This window comes from Blennius ocellaris (assembly GCF_963422515.1).
Source record: "Blennius ocellaris genome assembly, chromosome: 7".
In the NCBI taxonomy this organism is placed as follows: Eukaryota; Metazoa; Chordata; class Actinopteri; order Blenniiformes; family Blenniidae; genus Blennius; species Blennius ocellaris.
Window position 1 is genome coordinate 9,839,118 of NC_137656.1, and position 17,941 is coordinate 9,857,058.

General features: G+C 42.3%; 3 protein-coding genes across 3 annotated transcripts; all 3 read right to left on the reverse strand.

Annotated features, from left to right (window-relative positions):
- Nucleotides 1–1,083: 1,083 nt before the first annotated feature.
- On the reverse strand, nucleotides 1,084–2,655 carry adra2b (adrenoceptor alpha 2B; the record flags this gene model as incomplete). The annotated part of the gene is made up of 1 exon (XM_080499790.1): nucleotides 1,084–2,655. The coding sequence occupies one exon, from the start codon at nucleotides 2,653–2,655 to the stop codon at nucleotides 1,084–1,086; it is 1,572 nt and encodes a 523-aa protein (XP_080355916.1).
- Nucleotides 2,656–8,063: 5,408 nt separating this feature from the next.
- dusp2 (dual specificity phosphatase 2) lies at nucleotides 8,064–10,733 on the reverse strand. Its single transcript, XM_080499546.1, has 4 exons — nucleotides 10,166–10,733; nucleotides 9,797–9,918; nucleotides 9,457–9,676; nucleotides 8,064–9,018 (listed from the first exon to the last, which is right to left on the reverse strand). The coding sequence occupies exons 1-4, from the start codon at nucleotides 10,551–10,553 to the stop codon at nucleotides 8,801–8,803; spliced, it is 948 nt and encodes a 315-aa protein (XP_080355672.1). The 5' UTR covers nucleotides 10,554–10,733; the 3' UTR covers nucleotides 8,064–8,800.
- Nucleotides 10,734–14,216: 3,483 nt separating this feature from the next.
- Nucleotides 14,217–16,917, reverse strand: izumo1 (izumo sperm-oocyte fusion 1; the record flags this gene model as incomplete). The annotated part of the gene is made up of 8 exons (XM_080499980.1): nucleotides 14,217–14,386; nucleotides 15,146–15,296; nucleotides 15,452–15,579; nucleotides 15,838–15,927; nucleotides 16,070–16,090; nucleotides 16,214–16,297; nucleotides 16,486–16,560; nucleotides 16,716–16,917. 8 exons carry the CDS (start codon nucleotides 16,915–16,917, stop codon nucleotides 14,217–14,219), a joined length of 921 nt encoding a protein of 306 aa, XP_080356106.1.
- Between the last annotated feature and the right edge of the window lie 1,024 nt (nucleotides 16,918–17,941).

A 17,941-nucleotide genomic window follows, 5' to 3' on the forward strand; every position in this document is an offset into this window, starting at 1 on the left:
CTGGAAAGAAATTAAACGTATTGGAAAGAGTTTCAACTATCGCTTAAGAGTCCTAATACTTTGGAAGAGATGCTCAGGCTTGTCTTTTACTGATAGTCCAGGTAGAGATAAAAGCAAACTAAGAATATGAGGGAGAGAAACGGGTACTCACATGTCTTACTTCTCAGTACCCCACAGGATTTCAGTTTTTACAAGGTCAAAGTTCATCCACATTCATATTCATTCAGTGTATCGGGGGATTTGAAAGCCGGGATCATTGTTATAAACTGCCTGAGTGTCCACTGTGACCCATGCCAAACCAGAAGCAACAAGTCTGATGTGAGACTTGCCACACAAAAAAAACTCCACAAGACTGAAACGGTGCCCTTGTTTGTGCTATCACATTTGAGATCATCAGAACTTCCTTCCTCTTGTTGTTTCACTGATAGATAAAAACCGAGAAACACATGTTTGCCCTGCAGCTGGACAAATTAAGACTGCAGACGTAAGAAATCACCACTAACCTTGTGTGCTCCTTGTGCTCTGTATTGATAAAGAAAGGGCTCTAGGCTCCTCAGAAACTAAGGCCACTTTTCCTTCTTTCCCCATCAGTCCTTCAGTGTCTTTGTAAAAACACAACATGGTATATATATATATTTCATTCAGTTTTATGAGTATCTCCTTCTGATTATGTACCACTCTGTTGTCCAGCATTATCCATTATTCAGTGTAATTTGACGGTAAAACTTTGCAGTCTTTTCAGCAATAATGAAGCGCTAAACACTTCAGCAAAGTAATTCTCAGTGTTCTTCTCATGTCCTGTTTTCACCACACTCCCTGTAAAAAAATGTGCCTTTCAACTGCAAGTGGGAATTTCACAGTCCAAGTCGCCTGTCCGCACACTGTGGCTGTAAAAGTGACCCTCAGTTCAAATTTTATGCTGAAATTTCCACAGTTCAACATATATATATATATATATATATATTTTAAACAGCCCTTTGAGTGATTGAAAAAAATGGAAAAGATTGTTTCTTCATGCCTCAGAAATATCATTTTTTTTTGTTTCACTGTGGGTCCATTTTGCTCGTCTGTAAATTTGAAATGCTAAAAGAAGGTACCCTTGGTGCTTCTGCAGATAATCTTTTTGAAAGCTTTTCTGAAGTCTTTGTTAAAGATAGTGTATATAACTGGGTTGAGTGAGGAGTTGCAGTAACCAATCCAGAAGAAAAACGTAAAGAGTGGCTCTGGGATGTTGCAGGCCTTTGGGCACACTGCTTGCAGCGAGTAGGAGAAGAAGAAAGGGAACCAGCACACCATAAAGACACCAATGACCACTGCCAGGACAAAGGTGAAACGCTTCTCTCTGTTGACCATTGCTTTACGCCTCGCCGCCCCGGGATTGTTGTCTGTTTTCGACTTCCTCCCTGGCACTAGCCGAGACCCCTTTGAAGTGGCGATCATATCCCGGTAGCGCTTGACTGAGGCGGGGGAGTGGACCCCCCCTCCGGCAGGTGATCCTGGCATGCTCGTGCTGCCACGACCTCCATGGCTGTGCTCCATATCGCTCTCTGTGCTTGAGCTGTCCCCATTGTTATTGTCGGCCTTTTTCGCCTTCAGACGTTTGCCCTTTTTCCCCACCTCTTTAGTCTTGGGGGCAGGCCCAGAGGAGGGTGCCGCGGGGCCATGAAGAGGGGTATCATGGGAGCTTGAGACAGGCGACATGACTTTAGATGGGGATGGAGGTTGCAGGAGATTATTGGGGTTGGGATTTTCAGTGGTTTGAGACTCTCCAGGGGACGGAGATGGAGTGATAGCAAGGGTGGGGGGTCTCGCGTTTGAGGTTTTGTTGGATGAAGGGGGTGTGCTTTCTTCATCGTTCTTCCCATTGGCTTGAAGGTGTCGTGGAGGCTGACTTGGTGTTGCACAGCCGACCCCATCTTTCCTGGGCTCTCCTGGCGGGCATCGCGTTCTCTGCTTTGCTATTTGGTAAATTCTTACGTAGACCAGAATCATGATGAGGCAGGGGGCGAAGAAGGAACCAATGGTAGAGTATAGGATGTACCAGCGCTCATCATTCAGCTGGCATTGAGGTCCTCTGTCATTCTCCTGGTCGCTCGCCTCACTTTTGTTCAGGGAGAGCAGGGGAGGGAAGGAGATGATGGCAGAGATGAGCCACACTACAACAATTGCAGCTTTGATGCGTCTCGGAGTCCGCTGACGCCCGTAAGTAACTCTGGAGATTGACAGGTAGCGGTCCAGTGAAATGGCACACAGGTGCACAATGGAAGAAGTGCAAAACAGCACGTCCAGCGCCAGGTAGATTTCACACCACAGGGACTTGAAGTACCAGAAGCCAAGCAGTTCATTGGCCAGGGAGAACGGGATGATGAGTGTAGCCACTAAAATGTCAGCAGCAGCCAGTGACACCAGGAACAAATTCTGTGGACCCCGGAGTGATCGGCTGGTCAAGACTGCGATGATGACCATGATGTTACCCACGATGGTGAAGACGACCATCAAGGTTATGGCGGTGGCAAAAGCTGCCGTGGCTTCAGGGGAGTAAGGGGCGAGCTTCAGGACGCTCTGGTTGCAGGGCACGGAGGCTCCGGAGCTGCTCGCACTGCTGTTCCAGCCATTCAGCTCCATGGAGCAGCCACTGTCCACAACTGAAGCCATGCTGGGAGGATCTTTCCAGGCGTCTTTATAGACAGAGGGGAAAAAAAATACATATATGCATACGTTTTTGCTTCTGAATAATATTTCTTTGAAAAAACAACTCAACAGTTAACTTTAGGATATATACCAAGGGATCACATGTGCTATGATAAAATAACACAATAATAAAATATCCAAATACAGGGGGAGCAAATATATGTGTCCATAAAAGTATAATTATTTGTTATATTTACCCCAATTTTTCTAGTTCTGTCACTCAGACGTGTGCTAGCTCCCTTGCACCCTCCATGGTAGTTCTTCCAAGTCCATTTTAAGCGCACACACAGTTCGGTGGCTTTCAATTCAAATGCCGGGAAGCCTTGAAGAACTGGATTTCCTTTCAAAACGGTATTAATTTCTGCCTCGATGACTGTCGTGCGCCAGTCTGACGAGCTCAAACTTCTTACGCACAGCCCGTACCGTTCTTCCGGGGGTTGATTACTTGTATTGAAAAAAGGAAGATGTAAAAGATGTAATTTGTATTTTTAAAAATCGAATTTTGGGTGATTGTCGACCCGAGAGTCCCGGGAAATCTTATCTATTATACAATATATCCGTGCGTCCTCGTTTGAGGCGCGCGTAAACATACCAGTCTTTTTCTGGGAAAAAAAAAAGATTAAAAAAAAAAAGAGGAGAGTATTATATCACACTATTTACAATGACACAGTAATAAAATATACTGATAATTTCCTGCGTGTAAGCGCTTGCGATGATTCAAACGTGTCCAGTCACTCGAACATTGGAAAACATAAAGTTAACATCAAGCTTTCCACCTCGGCGCACGGGCAAATATTCTGTTAAAAAAAACGCTCGTTTCCTCAGTAGAAAAACGATCCCCACTGAGCAGAGTCAATCTGTGCGTCTCCGCAGTAGTTCTTTGGTCCTTGGTGCGTCCGAAGTTCACCGGGATGCCATGATTCAGCCACTCCACGGGCGCACATCAGTTTTCCTCACAGAGGCGCAGCAGCGTCTTCACTTGTGAACAGGACCTTACGACGAAATCTAATAAGTGGGGTGCCTCCCATCTCTCTCCTGCGCCTCTTTTAGACCCAGTGATGTCATTGTGGAGCAGGGCGTCATGACAGCCTTTGCCTTCTCCTCCCACGTCTGAAGCTCTCCTCCTTCCCATTACATTTATACCCGTGCGGCACAGCCGACGCGGTTTTATTAGAAATGGCTTGTTGGGTGGCACAGCTCCGGTCAATTAACTCTGCGGGATACTGTGGCGTCCAGCTGCGAGTGCAGAGCTCGTGCGATCTGCTTTACGAAAAAAAAAACCCCATCATTTTCCTTACATAGACTCGTGCACTTAGTAAAACTAATCAATCAATCAATTAATCAATCATCATCGTCATTATCATCATCATCATCATCATCATGATCATCATCATCTCTCTTTGATATATGGTCTTAATCAAAAATTGTATAAAAGATTTTAATGATTAAAAAAAGAACCATCTTAACATTCCATCAGTGATTTCATATAATAACCGGATGAAACTAACTTAGTTCAGAGCACTTACACTCGTGCTTTAGTTATCCTGCCTGGAGAAAACCCCTGCACTCTTATTTTCTGATTTGGTTTAGAGATATTAGGGCAATGTTTGGTTGTACAGTATAGAAGAAGAAGAAAATCCCCAACCTGTACAATTGTGCACATGCTGTTGTGTTTCCGTGTCCATGCAGATGAGCTTCTAATGATCACAAAAGCAGGGCCAATTTCAGATGTGCGAATGAATTTTACTCTTTTCTGACACCAAAGCTATAAAAACTCACAACTCCACAACTTCCAAAACGTTCGACCAAGTTAAAGCTCTCATTTTAAAAGCATGACTCCCTTCAGGGTACTGATTTATAAAGGCGCTAAACTGCAGGTGGTCCACTCTCTCGTTAGCGTGGTTAAACCTAAAGCAATAGATCTTGTATGATACAAGAGATTTCAAAGATAAGACTTTATTCTTTGAAGTAGCAGTTAATTTCAATCATTAGCCAAAAAGTGGCGATGGACGTGAATGATTTCCTTGTGAAATGGGCTTCAGATTGCGCTCCCCTTCCTCGGTAATTGCACCGTTACCCTCTACCTCTGCTCATTGTGCAGGGCCATAAGGCACTTATTGTAACTTGCTGCGCTCATGCATTTACATCATCACTTGACTGCTATTCAAATCCCACCGCATTATGCGTCCCGCAGCACCCCTCCTCCTCATCCGAGAAGAACAGACATTCGTGGCATCCCTCGTGATTTTGTTGCCTACCTGAGATCAAGTGCCCGACTGTTCAATTATCAGGCGAAACCTACGTCATGCTGGCTGTTTTACAGAGCCGCACATTAAACTGCAGCCGAGTTGATCCCGCGCTGTTTGGAGGTGGCGATGTGACCCTGTGGTGTCACACACACGCACACACACACACACACACACACACACACACACACACACACACACACACACACACACACACACACACACACACACACACACACACACACACACACACACACACACACACACAAAGCATACAGTCTTATGAATGGCGTGTGGGTGGGAGATCCTGTTTACTTGTTTTTGTTGTACATCACCCACACGTCGATGCTCCAGTGAGAGAGAAGCCCAGCTCGACACTCATGGAATCACAATTGGGAGGCCTGCGCTCTGATTGCGTGACCTGACGATGCAGCCAATAATGGCTGTGCATTTTTTTTTTCGCTCCACGCTGCACATTCTAAATATAAAGGGTGGGAGAATAAAGCTTTTAGCGGGAGAGTGCACTCCAATCAAGTGTCTGTTTCCGTGGGTGAACCGCGCTTAGTAACACGCTGAAAATGCATTCTGGGGGTGAGGGGTGTGTCACCGGTGCCGGGGTTATGGAGGCCGAGAGGCACACCGCTTTCAGCGCGCAGTACATCGCTTCCAGAGCTGTTTGTTGTGTAACAGCATGTGGTTCACACACACACACACACACACACACACACACACACACACACACACACACACACACACACACACACACACACACACACACACACACACACACACACACACACACACACACACACACTTACAGTAGATGGGTCAGTCATGGCGGAAATTCTGCCGTCACGGGTCACGCACAGCGGATCAACAATTCTTGCTTGACATCTGGGGGGGGATGCACTCCGGTCCAGGAAAGGGCAACCTTTCCTTGAGCAAACTTCCAGAAAGTTTCGCACACCGAGAAAGTAACTGAGAGGAAGAGAAAATGAGTCAGAGGGGGAAAAAAAAAAAGGTGTTTATAAAATACAGTCCAATAAGTTTAGTGCACGTCAGGATAATACTGAGCGCTGGTGGGAGACTGTGCGCGTTATGGTGTGGGTCCAAATCAATTATAGTACAGTACCTTCCCATTAGATACTCTGAGAGAGCCTTGTTGAGTTACTGGCGTGATTCGGTCTTGTGTTTCTCGTTTTTCTCCACTCTGTGTGCTTCGTCTTATATGAGTAACGCCTAGATTTCTTTATTTCTTTTGTAATAGAAAAAGTGAATGTCTGGGGAATGTGGGGGGGAAAGTGGCCCGAAAAGTGTTTAGACTTATACTGAAGTTTAAAGATTGAATTAGGTCCAGCAAGATCAATATAATACCGACCATATGAGATTTGTGATGCTGAAGACAAAAGCAAAGTGAATTCCTAGAAAACAAGCAAGGTTGTGATTTGTGTGCTCCTCAGACTATATATTTAAAACCACTCTAAACCCCAACAAGGCCAAACCATTCGGTATTAAAATGCTATAAAAGAAATAATGTGTAAGGGCAAGAGATTTGCACCTGCGTTTGAGACGGGAAAAGTTGTCCGAATTCATAAAAAGTGCGATGGCGCCACCTATTGGCATCTGTAAATGTATGTACCTTCCGTTGCATTCGCCAGAGGGCTCTGTCTCAACACAAATATGAGTCAGGACTTCATTACACAGGTTTGTATGTATGCATGCATGTATGTATGTATGTATGTTGTTGTAATTAATTCAAGCTGCACACAGTGTTCAATCTCGCTCTCACTCTCTCTCTCTCTCGCACACGCACACACGATAATTAATAAAAAGGTGCACTGACAAATCACTGTTTTAATTAATAAAACATTCACAATTCAAATGACTGTAAACCATATTTATTCATTAATCATTTTGGCGGAATATGTGCTTTGTAAATGTAACAAAATGGGTGCGCACAGCTCCATAGTGGTGCAGAAGTTACATTCATCCAGTAGATCAGTGGATAACATTTCAAACTATCATCACTGGGAGTAAGTGCCGCACTGGAGCTTTCGCTGAAATTCAGCTTCAACTTGTCAGTGAAGCCTTCATTTACGCAGACAGAGATTTTCATCTTTGTCTGGAGAAAATGACCATATGAGAGGTCGTGGCTTATAAGCCAGGACTGATGGGAATCTTCATTCAGTCGAGATTCATTCTTCCAACTATGGTGTCCTAAAGTGGCAATGAAGCAAAACAATGTAATTTTTCCTGGGTTTTACTTGAGGTAATCTCTCAGCCCTAATCAAGACATAGAAAACCCCAGAGGGCAATTCTCTGCCCCTCAGTCTGAAAAACCGCAGCTAATGGAATGAAGAAGTTAAGAGGTCAATAAGGTCAATCTGACTGTGTTTTATTATGCAGGGTAGACGTCGACATTTTCGAAGTTTGGGGTTGTAAGTATGATAGAGGTCACTTAAAGTGATGAAATAACTTTTATTAGAAAACCATAATTGTAGCAGTAGTAAAATATTTCAATGAATATTGGCCAAACCTGTGATTGTGGTAACTACCTGTCTCTCTGTTTTTGCCCTCTGATGAACCAAGGAGTTGGACATGGATGGATCCCCATAGCAATTGACAGGAACATCCTATAAGGTGAAATACATTAGGAAGCCTGGCATTCAACCCCAAACAATTCTACTTTGGATGAATGACAACATGCAGAGCATCATAATTTGGGGGCTGGAAAGGTGCAGTTGGGTTCAAACTCTGTGAGGGAAGTTTGGAAACCCCTGCAAAATAAAAGTGCCCCAGTCACTCAGTGATACTGTTGGAATTTCCAAAGCTCCTGATTTAAAATAGCCATTAAACAGCTTTCTATTCTTCTCCTTCACCAAACTCCCCGTCAAATGACCAAAGTAGTTCTTGTAACCTGTGTAAGTGAACATGAACTGTACAACACTAGTTCCTGAGGTTAAAAGGACTTCCTGTTCCCCTTTCACAAGAAGATCGTCCTCTAAAATATAAAAAAACACATTTAAAGTTTGTGCTGCTTCACAGTCAGGATTCAGTGGTATATTGTGTCAGCTCGAAAACCACATGGTATGAAAGTAAATAAATGACTCTTATGCGTGTTCCCACGGGTTTATTTTTTTATTTCTGTGAAAAAGAAACACAATAGGAACAAGCCCAAACTTGAGAGGTATAAAGTGCAGTTACAAAAATGAACATTCATAATACTTTCGTAACAAATGTTAGAATAATAAATACAAAATAAAAATATAATTTGCATTGTGAAAACAAATTCCATCTGACTGAACTTAGCAATCAGACATTAGCTTGAGTCATATTATTTCGTATGGACTGAAATTGTTATATCAGTTGTAATTGGTATGACTAGTTAACACAGTGTTGTTGGAATATTTGCCACATTATTTATATGTGTGCAGGAGTGACTTTTGTAATAAATTAGGGCAGCTCTTGCAAATGATCAGGCACATAAGTCAAAACCAGACCAGCAGGCACAACTGCCTTCGAGTACAGAACAGCAGAGGAAGAAAAACAACCTGGTAGCTGCTCCAACTTGCTGGCTCAGAATCACAGTTCATAATGTGGCTATTAAAGTGGGGCTTTGCTGCCAACTGCTGTTTGTCGAATCAAGAACTCATTTGTCAGCAGGAATCCAGCCATGTGATGCCAGCAACACAAGCAGCTTTTCTCGAGCCGTACAGATTGTGTGTCATAGATGTACTAGTTTAAATAGCACATACCAAACATTTATACACACATCTTGAGTCCTGATTAATGCTAGAAGCCCAAAGAAATGCCATCAGGCTGAAAAGTAAAGTCTCACAAATGGCCTCATTGCATCTGGCTCTTCATCCGTGACAGAGGACGTCAGTCTCAAACTGCAGCAGCTGTCCCATGAAGGCCAGATTGGGGGAGATGACGTGGCGTCGCTGCTTGACAAAGTCGAAGGCCTCCTCCAGCCGAACGCGTTGCGTGTGCATGAGGTAGGCCAGACAGATGGTGGCTGAGCGGGAGATACCTGCCTGACAATGCACCAGCACGCGGCCACCGCTCTGCTTCACTGAGTCTACAGGGAGGATGGAAAGGGGAAGAGAGATTAGCATGCTTTGTTCCACTTCACATCAGTGATTAACGACAGAGATACATGAGGTGAACAAGAAGAAAAGGAAATGTTCTTTCAAGTTAATATGCTAACGGAAAATAGCTCTTACAAATCTAACAACATATTACAAAGCGGTGTGGTCGCAACAAGCCAAAGCAACAACTCAAAATGTTGACTCATTTCTCATATGCAGCGTTTGCCGTATAATCCAGTTGTTTTGCAACTCAATGATTAGTTCACACATCTAGGAATAAGCTGCTTATAAATGTTCATGTCTCAATAGCAAACACAAAAAGTTGGCCTGAGATTAATCAAATTTGCTTTGAGTTGAGACCGCAGTCAGAACTAGACTTTTGGACGGAAGGAAAATGGCAGCACTGTGCACAGGATGGAGAGACTCACTTATGAAGGCTATGGCTGTAGAAAAGCACGCTTTGATGTCAGCAGCCAGAGTATCCTCCACAGTGAGTCGAAGATACTGAAGCTCCCCTTCATAGAAGTTTGGACAGGTGGAGGACACGTTGAGCACGGCCGTGATGCCTGCCGCTGCCAGGGCCTCTCTGCGGGATGAGTGAAGGGCACTCCCCAAAAACAGGAAGGGCAAGAGCTCCACTGGGCCGTCCTGCAATTTACAGACAAGAACAGCCATTTTACACTTTGTATTTAATTTATTTATTTTACTGTGCCATGATGACAATTTATCTGAAGTCTTGTTTGATTTGTATTTAAAGTGACCTCTCACCTGATCGTAGGCTGGTGTCCTGCGGCCTGTCACTGCTGGCTCTGGGTCCACGGGAGAGAGGTGATTGCTGGCAGAACTGTAACAAAGCTCTGGATAGGCCTCTGAAAATCCCTCAAATCCACCTAAATGGAGGTCACAGAGTATAAGCTGTAAGCTTTCACATCATTCCTCCACAGAAATATGTGAGAAAGAATTAGAACGATAGGATTTAAACTTGATTTATATATATTCATATATTTCTTTCCCTTTAAAAAAAAAAAAAAAATCCCTGCTGCGCAGTTTCTGTCAGTATTAACACATAAACACATTGTTCAAACCCTTTCTTTAAAGTAGAAATAAACTTTTCTTCTTTTTTTTTTTTTTTTTTACCTTGCAGAAAACAGATGTTTGTCTGAACTTCGCTCTGCAGGGACGTGAGCAGCATCTGGGCCACGCTCTCCGCCTTCAGCTCGGCCACGGAGCCGCTTCTTTCATCCACCACCACCACCGGGGAGAACTCGCCGGCCCGCAGCCGGGACAGGAACGCCTTGTCCGGGATGAGCCACTCCAGAGCCACCACGGAGCTCTTGGACCTGCGGCGCAGCATCGAGTTCCAGTTCACGTTGCGGGACTCGGAGATGTGCGCCAGGGAGAAGTCGAGGAAAGGTCTGCAGTCCAGCACCACACACCCGGCGGAGGTGTACTGATCCCTGGGGGTCCGGAGGATTTGGACCAGCTCACTGCCTGCGATCTCTAAAGGCTCGCTGATGGAGGTCATGACGACAAATGGACTAAAGTTGATTTCAAAGTAAAAAGAATAAAACAAGTCCACATAAATTATCTATAAAACAACAGTTGTTGCGAACTTAAATACTCTGTTTGATAAAACATAGATTAAAAATACATGTAAAAAATAAAATAAAATAAAAACGCAATAATTTATTGCAAACGAATGGACGGTGTTGTTGCTGAAAAGTCTAGTGGATTGAGTTTAATAGTTTCTCTTATTCATTGATAACAGTAGAGAAGGGGGCGGGGTCGACCGTACCACTCCTTGTTTTTCTGCCGAATTCGTACGTCACAGTCGGAAAAGCCCAAATAAAGTCAACCCGGCACTCCTTATATGGAGCGTTACGTCAAATCTGATTTTCCTACCGCGCACATGGAAGTTTGGGGTTATCCCGTGTTTTTGTGTTGAATGACGTGACGTTTTGGGGCAAAACCCTGATCCGACGGTCCGCTCCTAAAGCTCCCAAAGCTTTAGACTGACCTGCTCTGATTTATGTCCCAGACTGAAGTCGTCTGCTGTGCTGATATAAGAAAAAAATAAAACTTTTTGAAAAAGTGTAATGTTGGCATCAAAACGCTTTATTTAGTCTGCTGGTAAACCTAAAATGTGTCTGTTTCCCCTTTTCAGATATAGCAGAGTGTAATATTGTAGAAACAAGTATCAAACTCACAGCAATCTATAAATCTGAGATTAAACACACACTGCTTGTATAATTTCTATACATTTCACAAAGATCCAGGCCAGCTTTATCACATACATGTTTCTTTAACAGATAAGGGTGAAGAAAATAAGACTGCTCCTCCTGAATATTTAAAACTCAACCTATTATACAATTTCAAAATAGGATGTGTTGATTTATATTTGTGTGAATAATCAACACATTTCAGAGAGTCCTTCAACCCTACAGAAGATTTAAAAATGTTGCATAGTTCAGTTTAAATGTTGTTGTTTTTTTAATCTTTAAGTAATTTTCTCAAACCATATCTTTATTCTGGATTATTTTCAGGTGTGGATTTATGTGCACGCAAACATATTTTAATGTACTATTAATTGCTGACAGAAAGGTCAAGAATATATATTCTGGAATATTTTCCAATTTATGAAATTCTTTTCATCAATTCAGAATTTCAATTCACTCCAGGAAAATCCTCCCATCCATCTTTTATACTGCTTCTTCCATTGTTCTTCCTGAGGGCCTGGAGCTGATCTGAGTTTATTATGCAGGGTGAAAGCAGGTCAAACCTTGGACATGGGTCACCAAACCATCACAATGAGAGGAATTATTTATGGTAAATGTTAAAGATCCCAAAATGCGAGTAACTTGTGGGATAACAATGATTTGGAGACAACTATTTTAAGATGTATTCTGTTGTATTCGCGCTCATTTTCCTGTAACCCACATTCAGCTCACTCTGGCTGCCCACAAACATCTCACCCTCAAACCTCTGGCTCCTGTTTCACGAAGTTACCACTTCCCTTTGTCCCTTTCCCTGCCAGCTGCCTACTGCTTCTCCAGCAGCACAACCACTTTGTCATTCCCACTCCCCGCTGATGCTGCACTTTCAATCCACAATAGTTTGTACACACACACACACGCACGCACACACACACACACACACACACACACACACACACACACACACACACACACACACACACACACACACACACACACACACACACACACACACACACCAACTTTACTACAAACTTCATCATGGCTGTCACTCGAATCGCTGAGCATGCATTTACAGTTTCCTCAACCTGGTTCAAACACGTGGTATAAACCCATTGTGACCAGTTGAGGTCTATTGTGTTTGGAGGTTGTGACATGATGTTTCTGTATAAGGTTGTCTTGAATCATGCTTTCTTTCTTTTCTTTTTTTAGCTTTCACCCCCATGCCAGCAAGCCAAAGCCGGAAACAGCATCACACTTACATCCTGTCATCATCCATGCAGACATCAGCCTCCACACGCGCCCCCTCACACTGTATCATTGTAGCCTTTGACAAGTTTGTCATAGCTCACAGACCAAATGATCTACCCTGTGTGTGTGTGATTCAAAAAGGTCAGAAGTAACCCTGAAAAAGAAAATTAACAGTTTAGGATTCCGCAAGTGGCTTCCTGGTTATGGTTACTCATACAATGTCGAAAGTCCCCTATTAGAATAAATAAAAAAAAAAAGTTATACAATCATCCCTTTTGATTGAATGAATGTATCTAACATGCTCCTGAAAGTAGTTTCACTTTTGTTTTTAAGGTTTAAATGGTTTTACCACAGCAAATGAAAGCCAGCGGCACCAAGCAGACACACAATGCTTGGCAGACGAGTAAACTTGATGATGAAAGGTGATTAAATGAAACATGACAGAACCTGTGTCAGCAGCCATGACTATTTTTGAATCACGAGCCCCTACAATGTCATCAGAATGTATAGAGCCAGCATGTCTGGCAATCATGTTGTAAGACTACTGAGTTCACAATGACAGCAACATTACTAATGACGTAAACATTTGCTTTTACTCAAGCCTTCTGAATGGAAATACTAAAGTAACTAAACATTGAGGGAACCTCTGGTGAAAACATCTGAGCTTGGTTTTACTCCCCTCCCTCTCTACAGCAGGATTATCCAGGATTAATTGGATGGCTGGACCTATTAATCTCTGAAAGACACTGTAATCCCAGAGATTTACCCCGTCCTTGATTTCGCTCATCAAAAGCCCATGTGACCGTGGCATCACTTCATTCAGAGAATAATGTGCCTCTGAGGATGATCACTGATGTGCTCTGGGGTGTTGGTAACGTGTGACTATTGACCTTGGCTCTGGTTTTAATACATAATATACATTCTATATGTTTTTGTTTAAAAAAAAAAATTGTGATAGATAAACTATATGACCCCAAAAAATCTTTGTTGTTTTACTTTATTGAGGTTGATTGCTGGGGATTTTTTCTTGACCGCAGGGAGATCTGTGAAAGCTTGAAGTGAGAGACATTTCCACGTGACTTGACTGTGCAGATTATCACACCATGCGTTTTTCGTCTTCCGTCCCTCTTTTTCTCTTCACTATGAGAATATATTTCCTTCTGTAAAAAAAGACCAAGCATAAAGAAATTAACATTTTTAAAGTTCAAACATAAACACAAACAATGCCCACTCTTCAACTTCAGCAAGTAATTGCTTTGAATAGTAGATTAAATTACTTTAGTGTCTCTAGGAAATGTGTTAGTTTAATTGTACTCTCAACTTTGACAAGAGACTTCTGAGATCAAGAACGACAATAGTGAATTGTCTACCATAAAAGCTAGCTTTATTCTAAATAACAAGATCACATCAACACTCATACTTTGAGATGCTTCATTTGAATGAAGACATTTTGGCACAGAAAAAGAAATGTGAGGCTGTTAATGATAGCTTTTGTGAAATTAGTATTTTTTTTTTTAAACATAAATGTAAACATTTTAAAAATGAAAATCCTTTGTTTGCAGCAAAACAAAGGATTAAAATGTGGAGTTATTCTGATTTATTTGCTATTGGTATGACTCAAGTGAGATGGAAGCATCAAGTCTATGTCGCCCCCGCTGACTCCCCTATGCCATCACTTTCACCTCCACCCTTCCTGTATGCCTCTCATCCTCCCACTTGCTGTCTCACCTCAGGACAAATACGAGGCCCACGCTCGCTGTCACACTCAGAACGATAACTATGGCGACGAGTGACAACAGCAGCTCCTCTGTGGGCTGTAAACGTGAGTAGTCTCCACGAGGCATGGCGGGCAGAGTAACAAGGGGTCCGTGAGTTTGAGGAGGCAGTGGTGCAACTGGAAGAAAACAAAGAACAATGGGAAAATAGTGATTAATGTTAATGTGAAAAGGAAATATGGACGCAGATAAAGTGGATTTTTGAAAGATTTTTGAAGGACACTCAAAAAAACTTCTAAGCAAACAAAAGTTTGCTTAGAAATAGTAACTAAGTATGAAATAATTTTCCATATATATTTACGTGTATTTGTGCCTGGATCTCCCCCACAGATGTGGCACGGACCAAATCGTATGCATACACACACACACACACACACACACACACACACACACACACACACACACACACACACACACACACACACACACACACACACACACACACACACACACACACACACACACACACACACACACACACACACACACACACACACACTGTTACTGTAAGAAAGAGTCACTATTCTGAAAAGCTTTCTGGTTACTTTTTAAACATGAGATAAACATTTAATTTTCTGTCCTCCTTTACTTAACGGTGCCACATTTTTATAATTCTTTCTGAGTAATATTTGATTTGGTTGCTCTGAAAAAAAAAAACCAAAAAACTTTGTTAGTTGTAAGTTCTTAAACTTATTCCAATAATGTTTTACAGTAAATCATCTGGCCCCTGCAAGAGTTTGTTCTACTGAGGTCATTTGTGTGTTTGATCCAATCTCACTAAGTGAGACTAGACTGTGGTAACAGAACAGATGTTTTAAAACACAGACTTGAGATAACAAACTACGACTGTGAAGACATGTCTGAAAACGATACTCTACCACTGAGTAAGAAAGCCACTTGGTAGAAGATGCTTCCATTTCGGTCTTGTAGAGAGCACCTATATGTTCCTTGTTCGGTCACATGAAGTTGATTCAAGACCATAGATGACTCATCTGTCACTAATAAAGCTGCAAAGTTACTTTCATCTAGCTGTAATATAAAGTCACAAGTGAAGGTTTCATATTAGATGTGACTAATACACATTTTCATGACACTAGTGCACAGCCAAATATAGAACATACAAAGAAGATACAATATGATAGATAGTAAACTGCAATTTCTAGTGTCTGGCATTAGAGAGAGACCTGTTGTGCTCCCAGTGTTCCAGGCGACCAGGAGTAATGGTACTCTGGTTTTCCCAACAGAAGAGGATGCCAGGGACGAAAACAGTTCAACACTGCCTGGCCTCCCTCCTCAGCCTCTATTGGATATTCTGCAGAGAGGGAGGGGAGAGAGAGGCTGGAGAGAGACAGATCCTCCATCCGTGTGCCTCGGGATTACTTGAATAATCTTTTTATATTAGCCCTGCACATGGCAACAGCAGGGCGTTGCCCTAGGACACATTTACATGTTCGTGACAACATGGATCTGCACTTTAAAGAATGGTGAACTCCCACTGCATACATACTACTAAACCTCCTTCACTTTGATACACCCATAAGCAGACACACATGCACACAGGACGCCATACCACCGCAGTCCTGCTGGCCCGTTGGAGAGGGACAGATGTAGATCTTGTGGCGGCAAGAGATGCAATCCATCACTCTCCTGTTTAGAAGCCCTGACAACCGTACAGACATACACACACATGAACATACACATGTCTTGTAAACACGCACCATACATATTAAACTGTTTGTACATCATGCTTGTACCAGGATTTACAATGACACAGATGGAAGGATGAGACAATACAAACTTACCACACTTGTTGGGGCACAATCCTGAGGGAGAGACAAATAAATGATCTGAAACTAATGCATTGCAAGCACTGAAATTGAAATGAGTCCGACAAAGTGCCCTGCCTCATACTGTGCAGAACACTCACTGTTTCTCATGTCAATTACCATCATGGATGAAGTCATCCAATTGCTTCTCCAAGATGCTTCTGCCTTTCTCCATGATTTGAATGGTGTCGTGTGTTATAGGTCCTTTTTAAAAAAGACAAAAATGGAAAAGAAATGTGACAGAAACTGCTTTGTAAACATAATCAGTGATAATACTGCAACAAAATACTGATCTGTTCATTTGCACAAATAAGATATTTTCAAACGCTTGAAGCAACTTCTTTCTTTAACATTTGGAGAAAAAAGTCACAAAACATGCTTTTTTTTCTCACCTGTGTGCATGGAGTTTAAGAAACGATCAAATTCACTCTCGTACTCAGTTTTGGCTCGGTACAATGTGGAGAAATCTGACATTTTGATTGAACAAAAAATGTAAAACATAGTAGTGAATATTAAGTGATCAGACAATAGAAAATATTCTGAAAAGCATAACAATCCATTATAAATTAAAAAGAAAAAGAAAAAAATTATTAATCGTTCACAAGAAGTTCGTTGAACTCACCAATGACCCCCTTCCGTGCTTGACTGGTCTCTCTGTAGGTTACATAGGCATGGTCAGTGATCTTTGTCAGTTCAATCTGATCACTCAGTGAGGGAGCAGACAAGATGAAGTCCTCATGTAGGACCCTGATGGTTCGGTCACACTGCAAACAGGCCATTGCTGGTGGAATGCCGCAGATCAGGGAAAGCAGCATCAACAGCATCTCCACTGTGAACTTCATTGTCTGATATCCTTTGTTTCTCCAAATTCTAGTCCTGAAACTGAGTAATCAAATAATATCATCACAGTGAGAAGAAAATATGTTTATTGATTCCCATGGGAAATACCCCCCCCCATTTAAGCCATTCTATTTGTAGTTAAATGTAACTATACATGCCCACTATACATGCCCACTATGCAGTGGGCTGCAACAGTGTGGCACCAGTTCTGCTGCTCACCTGAGTTTCCTTCTTCAAAGAGCAGGACCTGCAATGGGAGGCTACTGACGTTTTTTCAATGTCAAGCCAGTGAGTAGAAGCGAGATCCAAAATCCACTTTGTGCTAGGTTTCAGTTGTGCTGTCCAGAAATAATATTTGAGATTTGGAAGTTTCAGCCTGACAGATAGTTTAGATAATTGTAATGTTATTGGTTTAAGTCTGGGTCATCTTCCTTGCTTTTGGCACGTTTTGATATGCTTTTTGTGTCTGTGCTCGAGGCACGAGAATTAAACGGCCTTGCCAATGAGGCGGGCACAAGAATGAACACAGTGGTAATATTGTACACCTTAGCTGCCGAACAAGACAAGGACAATTAAAAAAATAAAAACAAAACAACAAAACAACATAAGTGTTGCAGATTGAAAGAGCAACTAAGAAATTGAAATGTATATTTATTGTAGCTAATCTTACATTATTAATCCATTGATCCGTCAAACTTGAATGTTTATTTAAAATCCAATAAGAGATAAATTGCATGAACAAGGATAAGGGTGGAGAGGTTTGGCTTCACAGTGAGTAGCTTGTTGCTGTCACCCAGTGGTAGAAAGAGGGTATATCACACTGTAATAATATGACTGTGTTTACCCTCACTGTGGTCTCATCTTTGACCCTTGTTTGGACGAGCTGTATAATCTGTGTGTGTTGTTCCTGTGCCACCTCATGTTGACACACCGTGCGTGTAGGTGGCTCATGTCCCACAAAATGACAAAAACAGCACACCCTTTAAACTTGATTACTGCTAAAAACCG

Coding starts and splice junctions, on each gene's coding strand:
- dusp2 (XM_080499546.1), bottom strand. CDS start 10,553: ATGACCTCCATCAGCGAGCCTTTAGAGATCGCAGGCAGTGAGCTGGTC. Junction 9,677..9,796: donor GGACACCAGCCTACGATCAG/GTGAGAGGTCAC, acceptor TGTAAATTGCAG/GACGGCCCAGTGGAGCTCTT. Junction 9,019..9,456: donor TACAGCCATAGCCTTCATAA/GTGAGTCTCTCC, acceptor TCCTCCCTGTAG/ACTCAGTGAAGCAGAGCGGT.